At 39.1% G+C, this 13,723-nt stretch overlaps 1 protein-coding gene across 2 annotated transcripts in view; it reads left to right on the top strand.

The window, feature by feature from the left end:
- The window catches only part of USP34 (ubiquitin specific peptidase 34), a 256,166-nt gene that overhangs the window by 148,633 nt on the left and 93,810 nt on the right, over nucleotides 1–13,723 (top strand). For both annotated transcript variants that reach the window (XM_019549212.1, XM_019549213.1), the window contains 8 exons: nucleotides 378–503; nucleotides 4,778–4,900; nucleotides 5,001–5,084; nucleotides 5,527–5,613; nucleotides 8,378–8,578; nucleotides 10,897–10,979; nucleotides 12,297–12,337; nucleotides 13,134–13,258. In XM_019549212.1, coding sequence (XP_019404757.1) covers nucleotides 378–503; nucleotides 4,778–4,900; nucleotides 5,001–5,084; nucleotides 5,527–5,613; nucleotides 8,378–8,578; nucleotides 10,897–10,979; nucleotides 12,297–12,337; nucleotides 13,134–13,258 — 870 coding nt within the window. The remainder of the gene's footprint in view (nucleotides 1–377; nucleotides 504–4,777; nucleotides 4,901–5,000; nucleotides 5,085–5,526; nucleotides 5,614–8,377; nucleotides 8,579–10,896; nucleotides 10,980–12,296; nucleotides 12,338–13,133; nucleotides 13,259–13,723) is intronic.

A 13,723-nucleotide genomic window follows, 5' to 3' on the forward strand; every position in this document is an offset into this window, starting at 1 on the left:
ACAAACATATAGACAGTACCACGGGTGCAAATTGCACCCAGTCAGCCGAAACAGTAGGGCGCCAGGGCAGATCAGGAGCATCCCTGGATTAAACTGCTCCATCTGGGCTCAATTTGATCATGTCACTGGGTTCGCTTTCAGACGCTGAGCCTGAATGAGTTTACTCCAGCACAGATTGTGCCAAAGTAAATTCAGTCACATTAATTGCATGTGTAGGCATGTCCACTGAGACCTAAATCAACATGCTTTGTTTACATTGTTTAAAGTTTAATTTGGAAATTAACTTTTATTTAAATATGAATGGCAAAGCAATCCTGGATTTATTATTTGTTAATAATAAACAACATTTTAATACTAATAATTGTTTTGTGTGTTAGAGTGCCAGATGTGAAGAACTTCACCTTCATGCAGAAAACCTGTCCAGGCGTGTTTGGGAATTGTTAATGCTTCTGCCTACATGCCCTAACATGTTACAGGCATTCCAAAATATTTCTGAAGAACAGGTAAACTGATGTTGCTAATTTTAATGGCTATATCTGCAATTCCATTAGAATTTTTATGGCTTTCCTGAAGATGAATGATGAAATAAATAGAAAGTAACTGATGATTGCATGCAGGAAATTTTTAATATGTGAAGGAAAACATTCCAAATAGTGAAACACCAGGACAGGTAATGGAGAAAAATATATTTTATTCTGCCTGTATTGGGTAGAGTGATAAAATAAAAGGGGAGGGACCACTTTGACCTGTTGTGTTACTTTGTTCAGCAGTCATTAAAATGTGCCTACAGCTGATTTAAAGGAAATAACATTTTTAAAAGGAATTTACAGAAAATAGTTAACGAATCTTGCATTTAGTAACTTCATTGGTTCACATTAATCTCAGATGTCAGTTGATCAATGCAAGCAAGTGGATACAGTACTTTTATTTTCAAGCTTTTGGGGTGTTCTAGCAGTAGAATAATATTATTTCTTAAAGTTAAAGAAATACTGCTAAGAATATTATTCTCAAATTTAAATGCCTTTACAACTGAATCTTATGTTATGATTTGTCTTTGTAAAGGTCTTGTTTTGAAATTCCTTGTTGCAGCTTTGCATAATAATAAACACACAACTAGAGGTGCACCAATACATTGGTCCCATATTGGATTGGCACTGACATAGGGGAAAATTGACAGTATTGGAAATCAGCTCTTTTTGCCTGATGTGGCTGATAAATGCTCCATGCAAGCGTGCAGTGGCAGCATGCTCATGGGGAGGGGGCATATCAAGGCCCCTGTGGTGAGGGAGGGAGTGGGGCCAGGGGCAGGCACTGCTTGGGTGGGGTGTGGGACATAGTCACGAGCAGCTCATTCAGGGGACCCAGGGAGGGGGCAGCTCCTGCAGCTGTGTGTACCCGGGAGGGCATGGGGATGTGTGTCCCCAGATCTGCATGCGGGGAGAGGGTGGGCTGCCACTGTGGGATAGGACCAGGCTGGCACTGAGCTCTTCCTGGGGAGGGGCTGGGCCAGGCTGCACTCAAGGCAGGCGGTGGCAGCTCTGGGAGGGGGCTACGGTGAATTTTGGGGTGGCTGCGGCTTCCCCTTCCCCGTAGCCACCCTCCCAGCGCTGCCGCTTCCCACCCTGAGTGCAGGCCAGCCCAGCCCCTTGCCAGGAAGAGCCAGCACCAGCCCAGCAGCAGCCCACCCTCCCCCTGTGCGCAGATCCAGGGGCACCACCTCCCCCATGCTCTCCTGGGGTGCATGCAGTGTTAGGACCTGTCCCCCCTCATGCCTCCTGGACAAGCCGCTCACAGCTCTATCCTGCGCCCTGCCCTGCCCTGGCTGAGTAGTGCCTGTTCCTGCCCCACTCCCTCCCTCATCACAGGGGCCTCAGTCTGCCTCCCCTACCCCTTCCCAAGCTGCATATCAAAACTGGTCTCCAAGCTGCGCAGCTGCATATCGAAATCACATGGGTATTGGCCGATATGGCTCCTTAAAAATTGGCCATAGGTATCAGCTCAAAAATCTCTTATCGCTGCTCTCCTACACACAACAGCAAGCCATTGTTCTTGGCATATATAACTTTTTTATATTCAAACTTGTATTAATTGTGGATACACTTATTTTTATGGTTTTGGTTGGGAGAAATATGGTATATTATTGTAATGAAGACAACATCTTGTAACATGTGGATCTACTTCAATTTTGTCTTTTTGGCTAGGGATACAAGTTGCACACAAACAGGTTTAAGTGATCAGAAACTGGTTTAAACCTGTAACAACTGAAGTTCAGTGCACATAAACTGCTTTCAAAATGGCTGAACCTGGTTTAAGATAAACCTGATTTAATGTAGTATCAGAGTTAACTGATTTAGCTCAAACTGGTTTATGGAGCTTCTGTCCCAGATCCCCTCCTATTCAAGTCAACTCAAAGTCCCCAAGGATCCCATGATGCTTTGCAGCCCTGGGCTGTGCCATCTACTCCAGCCACCAGGGTTTGCCCCACCCCTCTGCTCCGTAGCCTGATATCAGTCCTCCGGGTGGCTGAGCAGGGTGTGGGGAGGAGAAACTCATCCCTCTGGCTCAGCACCAGACCCCCAGTTGGGTACTGCCAGCCATGGGAGGGGTGGGGGAGTCTGCAGGGGGAGCTTGACTCTGTCGCCCAGAGCCAGGAGCTAGGAACCATGCCCGATTCTCAGCCTCTGGGCTGGCTGAGGGATATGGGGGAGAAGAGAAGCCTGCACCAGGGCTTGGCTCGAGTTCCAGAGCTGGGAGCTAGGAGCCGTGCCCCTTCTCAGCCTCCTGGCTGGCTGGGCAGAGAGAGAAGCCTGAACTGGGGCTTGGCTCTGCCCCACCCCCCAGGCTTGGAGCGGGGCTGGAGTCCCTTTGCTACACCTCCTTCTCAGCCTCTAGGCTGGCTGGGAGGAAGGAGGAGCCTGTACTGGGGCTGTGGCTTGGGGAATCAGAGGGCTCAGGCTCTCTGCAGTGGCTAGCAGGCTAGTGCCCCCAGACTGCCTTTCCTGTTTGAAAAGTGAACATCAGTTCACTTGCTTATTGGTTCAATCTGTGCAGTTCAAAAAAACTCGCAAAGATTGAATCCATTCAGCTGTGGGCTTTTTGACTGTTTGTACTTAGCCATTGAACTTTGCAGTTAAATTTTACTGGGATGATTTACAGGGAGAACTGAATTCCCAGGTACTTTTGGGAGCTTTTTAATCTCTTGAGAACAAACGTATGATAAGATAGAAATCTTCCAATGTAAACCAGCTAGATCTAGGGATGGTATGGGGGGCACATAGTAAGATGTGCAACTGATACATTCAGAGTTGACAGTTATTGGAAATGGACAGGCATTTTAATACCCATTGATTGATGGTAAAAGGTTCAGATTTGTGAGGATTCCTTTTAATTGTGACTACCAGTAAATGCTGTATTAGAATATGGGATGGGTTGTGGTACAGTTGTCACTACCTAAGTAAAATAAGAACCAGTTGAACTTAAATGCAACAATTCTCAGACAGACAACCCTCTGGGATTTATGCCAGAGTCTTCACCAACATGTACGTGAATTTCCTCGTTAAATGCACTGACCACAGATAATTTTTCAGTTGGACTGCCTATTTTGCATATTGGCTTCTGTTCCTCCATGGAGAACCCATAACACCAGCAGATTCTCCCTCTGCCTGAAGAAGGGTGTTTGTGCCTGAAAGCTTGCAAAGAATAATTTTTCCACCTGTTTAGTTGGTCTAATAAGATATCACATTTTCCCAAAGAACCTTGTCTATATTTTTTATGACATTCAGGTGCCAACAATCTTTGTTGGGGTTGTAATATTTATTAAACAAGTTTAATTTAGACATATTTTTGTTTTCTCTAAACAAAGTTGACCTGAATGGTAATTTTTTACTATTGATTAGGTTGGATGAAGTTGTTCTTTTCAGTGTATAATTCAGTCTTTTAATCTTGGAAATCTGTTTTGAAATTTTAAGAATTTAGTGTATTGCTTTTTTTTTTTTTTTTTAAGTTGTGGGGAAGGGTGGGAAGGAAAGAGTTGGCTGTGTAGTCTGTGTTCTGTGTGATAATGAGCAATCAAAACTGCCCTTCTTATTTTTAATGATTTTACAGAGGTTCCTTCAAAGTTTGGGGCATTGAGGAAGGTTGGTGTAAATGAAGAAATCATCAAATAATCTCAGCATGCTCATATTAGTAAAATATTTTTAAAATACAACGTCAGTTTTGATTTTTTTTCATCGTTTTTGTGGTACTGAAAGCTAAAATGAATGTTTATTATACTACGATCTGTTTTTTTTTTTTTCCACGATGAGAACTTTCTGAAAATTATACCTTCCAACTTAATTTATCTTGCATAATGAAGAAGTTTGCTGCTTATTTTAAAGATATAAAGAGATGAAAAGTACACTTTTTCAATATTAATTATGTATTAAGGCCCTTTTTGGGTCCTGTGTAATGAACTGAGAGCTGAACTTACAATTTGAGACATGCCAGTTGACTATTTTTTGCTGAAATTTTTTACCTTTAAAAATTATTTGTGTCATAGTGGATGTGCTATAGTAACTTTTAATTATGTTGGAAGGTTAAGAAAATTCTTACTGTACTTTATTATTCAGATTGTGAAGTAGGTGTAGCTGAAGTTGTCAGTTTTCTAATACTAAAATTTCAGTTTAAAGGTACATAAAACTTGAAAACTGCCAAACTTGCCACCATCTCTTAAATTCTGTTGTTTTCCTTCCTTAAGAGGGTCAGCATTTATTTAATTCTCTTAACTTTTTTTTTAAAGGGAAATGATGGTTTTAATTGGAAAGATCTTCTGCGAATAAAAAGTGCCCATAAACTTTTGTATGCACTTGAAATTATTGAAGCCCTGGGCAAGCCAAACAGAAGAATAAGGCGAGAATCTACGGTAATACAGTTTCTTATATCGAGACAAAAATACATGTTTAAGTCTGTAAATTCAAAATTTTATCAGTTTTTGTTGTGTTAATTTTCCTGTTTATCCTCAGGGAAGTTACAGTGATCTTTACCCAGACTCAGATGATTCAAGTGAAGATCAAATAGAAAATAGTAAAAATACCTGGAGCTGCAAGGTTTGATCTTTGTTGAAATGTTTTGTAATATTTAATAGAGCTTTTTACAAATATGTAAAAGAATTTCTGTTTTAAGTTAATGTAAATTGTCAGATATTACTTAACCCTTAGGAGTCCATTAATATCGCATCATTTTATCAGCTTATAATGGTTTTTGCACAGAACATTTTGTCAGAAAATCGCAAGTTCTGGGGTAAATGGTGAAAGAAAAAAAAAGAATGTTACATTTTTACCACAATGCTTTTTCCCCATAAAATCAGGCCTGTCAGTTTATTATACTTGTGTACAAATATTTTCTGAAGGACACAGGAAATAAGTAGCTGCATACTTTATCAATATTTTATTTCTAGCAGTTAAATTTATTGCTTGTGCTGAGGCAAGCAGTTTTTAAATATCCTGTGTACCTGCTTTTTCTGACATTCCTGTCATGATTTACTTACAGTTTGTTGCTGCTGGAGGGCTTCAACAGTTGTTAGAAATTTTTAATTCTGGAATTCTAGAGCCTAAAGAGCAGGAATCATGGACTGTGGTAGGTGATTATTCACTGTGGTAACAAGTTCTGAGGTAGCTGCTTTTAAGTACTTCTGTGACTGGCAGCCGTTGTTATGTTTACTTGCAGAATTCAATAAATGAGAAGAAATGGAAAATAGAAAATGAACACTGAAAGTTGCACCTGATCAGCTGATTGTTTTTCCATCTGTAACTCATAGAAACCCATTGCTAAATTTATGCCAGTAAACATGCCTACGTACTTCGGTGTATTTTTCTCGAACGTAACATTGTTCATGTAACTGTAGTTTTAATATGCCCTTTAAAACCTTTAGCTTTTCTATTTCTGACTTATCTTTGTTTTATGATCACATTTTTATATTTTTTCTGTGTTTATTTTTGCTTTTTTTTTCCCTGTAGTTCATAAGAAAAAAAAAATCTAGTTTGTAGATATAAAAGGCCAGTACATATTGATAATGCTTTCCTGGAGTAAAGTTGTGGATCTAGGCACTGGGAACTCTTAGCTGCACCAGTGCAGTTGCTGGATCAGGGTATCAGTTTGCTAATACTTACTACAAATGTGGGAAACCAGTGTATTTTGTAGAAGGATGTTTGGTCTGCGGACTGGAAGAGAAGTCTGTCACTGCACTACAGCCTTAAAAATCAAATTTGTCAGTGGTATCTCTTCCTCTTCCATTCCAGCAATCAGAATTTCTTGGTTCCTAATCTGTGACAGTCACCAAGATAATACAGCAGCATTATGGCTAAGGGTTTAAATATAGACATTTCCTAACAAAGCACTTTAGTGTTAATTGATTACATATATTTTGTCTTTCATCATGTTTTGTCTATCAGTTAATCTGAGATAAATTTATCTCATGCTGGATATTGTTTTACAGTTTGAGTTTCTTTTTTTGTTTGTATCGGTTAGACTGCGTTTCTTCAGGGGGGTTTTTTAGTGTGATCATTTCAATAGTAAATAACTTGTCAGGGTTTAAATATTGGTCACAGTTTAGGATTTTAAAGTTTCTCTAATACTAGAAACCAGAGTTTGAATACAGTTTTGAAGTGAGAATGGTTGTTTTGAGCCTTGGGTTTTCAAATTTTGCTTTTTTTTAATATAGAATACTTAATATACTTTTCTACTCCTGTGGCGCTTGACATCTGCTGGAACAGGCTTTTGAACAGCAATTGGAGAGAGGAGGCTGTCTCTCTCTATCCCTAACTTGCAAAGAAAATTGATTTAGAGCATTAGTGGATCATACACAAGTTTTTTGAGCACGAGCAGTAATGTGACATTGATGAAGGCCCTGGCATTTATGAATTAATAGGGTGATTTGGATCTGAGGAATGTTATGCTGTACCCCAAAATATCACATGTCCTGCCATGTCACAATGCATGGTAGATGCATGATGTTTGGATTGGAACGTGGTTATGCAGATACAAATTGCCCAGCTGCTGGGCTGAACCTGAACCCTATGCTGCTTCCAGATTAATTCACTGGCACTGAGCTGTAGGCAGCTGTGTCCTGAACCCAGGGCAGCCCATGTATTTGTTCCGAATGCTTAGCTCAGCTGAGCTGCCTGTGTGATTGATTTTTTTTTTTTTTTTTTTTTTTTTTTTTTTTTTTTTTTTTTTTTTTTTTTTTTTTTTTTTTTTTTTTTTTTTAAAGCACGGGGAACCTTAGATGGTAAGAGCTGGCACCTCAAGCTTTTAACCACTGTATACAGCTCAGCTGGGCTACACATATGGTTATTAAAGGCCCAAAGTGTGGAAAACTTGAGATCAGGGAGAAGCTTTCTGGTCATGGGCTCCTGGTGCCCTCAGCTTTCAAAAACTGCACGTGCAGTTCAGACTCAGGACTACTCTATGCTCACTCCCACCATGGAAATTCAGGCTGCTTTCCACTTGGAAACCTGGGAATCAGGCAAGGGCAGTCATGTCTCAGACCTTGAGGATGCCCCCTGCTCAAACTTGACACTCAGCTGTGTTTTGGGATCAGGTAGGGGGCAGCTTCAGGTCTGTCATATGCCACACATTTAGTTTTAAGGCATGGTGCATATCTGCCACAAAGATGTTCTAGATATAGCTATAGAAATACAGTGTAGAGCATAACTAATGTAGAACATATCTATATAGATATAAACATGTATAGAATTATATATGAATGTGTGGCATGTTATCATTTATGATATGATTAACACAATTACAGAATAAATGTAACATCTGTCAGGGCCATAAAATGCACCATCAGTCCTGCAATAAACATGCCAGCACAGATTTCTGGACCTCTGTAGTGTCTCAAACTTCAGTGGAACTCTTGTGTGTGTTTTGGACCTACACTGTTTTCACGCAACTCCTGCTGGTGGTGCTGGGTAGAGGCATAGCAGCACAACTGAGATTCTTGGAAGTGGGAACTGTAGAAGGAAATAAAATGTACAATGTTATTTTTAATGTGGTTTCTATTTAATATATCAGATATATTCCAGTATAAATACTGGAAAATGTTGACTGTACAGTTGACTATGCTATCATATTTTCCTTTTATTAGTTCACACATCAGATGATCTCCTAAATGCACTGCTAATTTAGATTAGTTCCTATAACCTTCCTCACTGTAATGAAAAAAGAGTTCAATACCAACCCCTCTTAAAATCTTTAAGACTTAAAAATAAGTCTTATTAGGTCTTGTCAGTTAGTGTGTTGTTTAAGCTTTGTAGCATTGAAGTTCCAACATAAGCAAAGAATTGTTTGTGAAGTAAATTTCTGCAAAAGGAAAATTAAATTTTCTTCTTCTTCACAGTGGCAGCTAGACTGCCTTGCCTGCTTGCTGAAGTTGATATGCCAGTTTGCAGTTGATCCTTCAGATCTGGATTTGGCTTATCATGATGTCTTTGCTTGGGCTGGAGTGGCAGAGAGCCACAGGAAAAGAACGTGGCCAGGCAAGTCCAGGAAGACTGCCAGTGACCATGCCAAGGGTCTTCATATACCTCGTCTCACAGAGGTAGGAAACATACGTGTAAACTTTTTTAAATTTTAGGAAAATCATGTCTTTTACAATTTCAAGATAATGTGAGGTATAAAACCTTATGATCTTTTATTCTAATGACGAAAAATAGAAAGAGTAATATAAATAAAAAATAGCTTAGTGAAAAAGCTATTTAAATTAATCAAAATGCTTGTGGTGGCTCCTACCACCTAATTTTAATTAGAAATTAATTTTTTATCATTGTTCTAAGACCTGTAGTTTTATAAGCTTTAATGTTGACAGTATATGAATTGGTATTTCTGCATGTTTGTGGTGATTTGCTTTTTCATTGTTTATGTTATTTCTTGCTTTAATCGATTCCTTTTATTTATGACAGCTTCTCACTCATACATTGTGCTGATACCTTCCGTGGTAATTCCCTTTGCAGAGACTTAAGCTCCCTCCACACGTTACAAGTATTGTGGAATTAACTGGTTAATCATGCAATTACCTTGAGATTGGCTACACATGCGAAGTAGCTATCACACAATAATAAGCTCCAACCGTCTATAAAGTTAGACCTCAAAAATGTGTACTAACCTTATAGTTCATTGCTATTGAGCATCCAGCTATAATGTGCACATGTAGCAGAGTCTCCCCTGTGGTTGGGAGCCCATCAGATAACAGGATGCAACTCCTGAGCCCTGAAGATCATGGTTGTTGTGTTCCCCAATGCTTGGCTGTGCATGAAACTCCCAGACCCACATGAGGCACTTGGTCCCAGCTGTGCCTTACCCGCAGCGGGGATTGAGACTCAAGCAGCTGATAGGCCACTGGATCCAAGCTGTACTTCACAGGCAGCTGGAACCCAGGGACCCCGCAGCTGACAGGCTCTGGGTTCCGGCTGCACATTGTGCAGCCTTACTTAGCAAAGGGGACTCCCAGCTATGGGTGCCTGCTTCTTGCCAATGTAGGGAGAGCCCAGGATCAGGCTCCCCCCTACCCTGACAATAAGGCATGATGGATCTAATGTACAATTTCACAATTGTGCCTCCTGCCATGCACGTATTGCATAGCAGGAGGTGCAATTGTGTGGATCACACATTAAATCCACTTGCACCTTTACCTGCACATGTAGAGGTGGCCTTAGTGCACTAAGTGAAAGGTAGCTTGCTTCATTTTGGAAACTACTCTTTACAAAAGCATCTTAGTGTGCACGAGTGTGTGCATGTACAGAGTTAGTGCCATGTCAGTTCACACTCTAACACCCCTGTATACTAATTTCCCATGTGTCAAGCTGTAGAATTTGGCTAATATTATTTTGGTCTCTGCCAACTCAAGGTACTTGTTGAAGATGAGATTGCTGTTATGCACATGATAACCCATTTGTCTTTAAATATTATTAATGAGGCTAGCACATAACTCTACTGGAAGTATTGTGTTAAAACAGAAATTTAGACTGTAAGAACCTTTACTGTATAGGCTATGTATAAAATGCATTAGTATTTTAATGAGATTTACAATGCTGTTAGTTATAACTTTTTACGTCTCATAAGTATCACTGAGAGCAATCTTTGTCGTGTAGATTTTTTGTTAAATTCATGTTCCAAGAGACTATCTTCAGACTTCCTTTTTAAAAATAGCTTCCATCTTTATAATTAAGAAGGAAAGTGTAAGTTGCCTTGTGTTTGTATTGTCAAAATTTATTTACAACCGGGAAGGCCAGAAACTTGGATTTATTATCAATGAAGGATTAGATGATGAATTATCCAGTCACCAGTATAGTATGTTTGTAACTTGGGGTGTATCACCTTCCATTGGTGAAGATGTTGACAGGTTAAAAAATGAACAAGCCAACTTTTAAATAAGGTTAATCCATTATGCATTAGATAGTCTGTGCTTGACATAGTCTAATGGTGAATTAATGAATAACATTTGCAGCTCAAGTAACATGTACTTGTTGAGTTAGAGAATTCCATGGAAATAACAGAAAAAAAAAGCCTTAATTTTAAAAAGGAAGTATTTTAATAGTTTACATTTCAAAACCAAGAGTATTTTTACTGCAAGAATTGAATAGAAAGTTCAGCCATTTCTGGAAGAGTTTTAGTGCCAGATTGGACATTTGCTTTTATATTTTACTGAATTAATTCAAAAGGATTTTAGTTCTGATCAATTATAATATAGTTTTAAGTATAGAATTAATATTTATCTTGCTAACATGCAAGCATGCAAGAACACAGCTTGGGGGGGGCAGTTTAAAAAATCACAGAATATGTATAATTAAAAAAAACCCACTGCTATTTGTATTAACTGTTTCTTTTCTGTTTTTTCTTTTGACTTCAATTTTTTGAAAGGTATTTCTTGTACTTGTCCAGGGAACCAGTTTGATTCAGCGGCTTATGTCTGTTGCTTATACATATGACAACTTGGCACCTAGGTATGATGCATTTTATTTTTGTAGCAAGATTTATAAGGTGTGGGCATTTTCATGGTAGCTTTAAATATAAAAGTTCATTTTTCTACAGCCAAGCATGAATAAAAGGTGTGAAAGATAAGCTAAATGATAGCTGTAAACTTCCCTGTCTTTTAATTTAGTCAAGTTGTTCTTAAACTTATTTCATGTGGTGGACCACAATAAAAGAAGGATCTTTTCATGCACCTTTTCCATCCTAAGACCATTTTCTGACTTTCTCTTCAGTAGTTGAAATAATTGATTGCAGGACAGTGTGAAAGAGAAAACACTGAAATGAAGTAATTTGAATTCTGGTTCTGTGGTGGTTCAGATTTGTTCTTTTTCCCATCCCTGATTTTATGTCAATAATATTTGTATACACTTAGTAACTTAATGCTCTGTATTCATTGCATTCTCCATTTCTGATATTGCTGTAAGTTGCTTCATAGTGTGGTTCTGTCTTCCTGTATGTTTATTACTTTATTCCATCCGCAAACTTGGTTGTGACTTAAATTAAGTAAAAATGAAGTTACAGAATTTAAGGAAGATATAAAATAGGTGTCCGGTGCACATACAGGTTACTTATCAATCTGATCAGCGAACACAAACTATAATTTGGAAATCTTGTGTGTTCTAGTTTGGACTGCGGGAAACATAAGTCTGTTAGGGGTGTCAAACATGAGCCGCACAGGTAGTATGGCTGTGGGGGCTTCTCATAGGCTGGCCACCTACCTCCGTGGACTAGATTCGGAACTCAGGGCTTATTGCCTTGATGCCAGAGGTTTAGTCACCCCTGGCAACTAAGGGGAAAAAAAGAGGTGTGGGCATGTAGCAGCCATGTTAACTCCCATGCCTCCAGACCTGTGCTGAAATCGTGGCTTCCACAGCCATGGTGATTAACACTGCTGCCACTGCTCACAGGTCATCCTGCCAGCAGGAAGCCCCATAGTCTGGGTTCAGTCCATGGAGCCAACAAATTTGAAACCCCTGGTCTTTGTTAATGTACCTCCTATATGTGTAAGATCACATTTAATTTTGAGGTTTTCTTGCTGTAAAATAATAGTCGTAGCTATTCAGGGTCAGTAAATGTGCCATCCTAGAATGTCTTTGCTACACACATTTCAAAGTAAAGCTACACTTTAAATTATATTTACTTTGACAGAAAGAATGCATTTTAAGTGAATGTGAGAACAATATTGTTTCAGCTCTGGCATTTCTGTGTGTAGTGTCTCAGTTATGTTTTTAGTAGCATTTAACTGATATTGTGTTTTTTGTTTTGTTTTGTTTTTCTTCTTTGCCTAGGGTCTTGAAAGCTCAGTCTGATCACAGGTCAAGACATGAAGGTTAGTTTTACTAAAAATACTTGTTCAGTGGTAATAATGAAAGTGGTATAGATTATAAAAATCTATGGATTCGTGCCAACTAATGTAAAGGTGTGTGAAATTGCAGTTTTTTGTTCTCAGCTACCTACTGTGCTTCAGGTTTGGGTTCATATCGTTGGAGGAATGTGGACAGTATTTTTACCATCTACCTCCTCTGGAGATTTTTAATTAAGTACAAATTTTAAATTGCAGCATAGTTTCAAGGAGGATCCTGTTTGAGAGAACTGCCTGGTTAATTTATTCCCCATGTGTACAAATATACAGGTGTCTCCCCTTAGTGTTAGGCCTTTTCTTGGAAGGAACCCCCTTTCTTCCTGTTCTGAGAGTCATGTCTCCGTGTTTTTTTTAGAGGAGTCAGAATTCTCATAACACTTATATATCACCTGGCAAAATTAGGCCCTTGGTAAGGGGAAGAAAGAGGCATGGAGGGCAAAGCCGATTCAAGGAATGCCAAAGTTTGTGCTAATATAATCTATCAGGAAATTACCCCCTCAGCACCTTAAGCTGTAAGGAAGCAGGAAGGGAATTGCACATCAGAGTGGTATTGTCTTAATAGAGCGTCACTTAGAGTGATCATCAGCAATTGGTAAAGAAATTAATAATTTTTTTTAGGTTTGTTAGCATCCTAGATGCCTAAAGCGATTCTGTTTTCACTCAGTATCACAGTTAGAGATGTAATATTCTTTTGTGCTTTGACTCTTCAAACAGAAGTCTTCTTCATTGGAAGTCATAATATTTTTTCCTGATTTCCCCTTAGTTACTCATTATTCAATGTGGCTTTTGGTGAGTTGGGCTCACTGCTGTTCTTTGGTGAAATCCAGTTTGGCAGACAGCGATCATTTACAAGATTGGCTAAAGAAACTCACCCTTCTCATTCCAGAGGTAAGATGAAGAGATATTTGGCTATTAGTCAGTTTTATATAATATAGGCTAGATTTAGTCCTCTTGTTAGCTGATGCAGATGAAGTTCAGTGTTGATAAGTACAAAGTGATGAACATGGGGGAAAAATAACCTGAAATGCATATACATGATGATGGGCTGCTACTGCTTAAGAAAGAGATCTTCAGATTAGTGCAGATGGCTCCCTGAGAACATCAACCTAGTGTACATCAGCAGTCAAAAAGGCAAATAGAGTGTTAGTAATTATTAAGAATGGAATTGAAAACAAAACAGAAAACTTCATTATGTCACTATATAAATTCATAGTATGCCTGCACCTTGAATTCTGTACCTTTTCTGCCTGGTCCCTTCAACTTATGAACATGAGCCTGCAATGCGATGCTGCGGCTAGTAAAGCGACCAAAACGCTGGCTTGCATCCATAGATACTTCTCGAGCAAATCCCGG

This window comes from Crocodylus porosus, unplaced genomic scaffold (genome assembly GCF_001723895.1).
Source record: "Crocodylus porosus isolate Cpor-Errol unplaced genomic scaffold, CroPor_comp1, whole genome shotgun sequence".
Classification (NCBI taxonomy): domain Eukaryota; kingdom Metazoa; phylum Chordata; order Crocodylia; family Crocodylidae; genus Crocodylus; species Crocodylus porosus.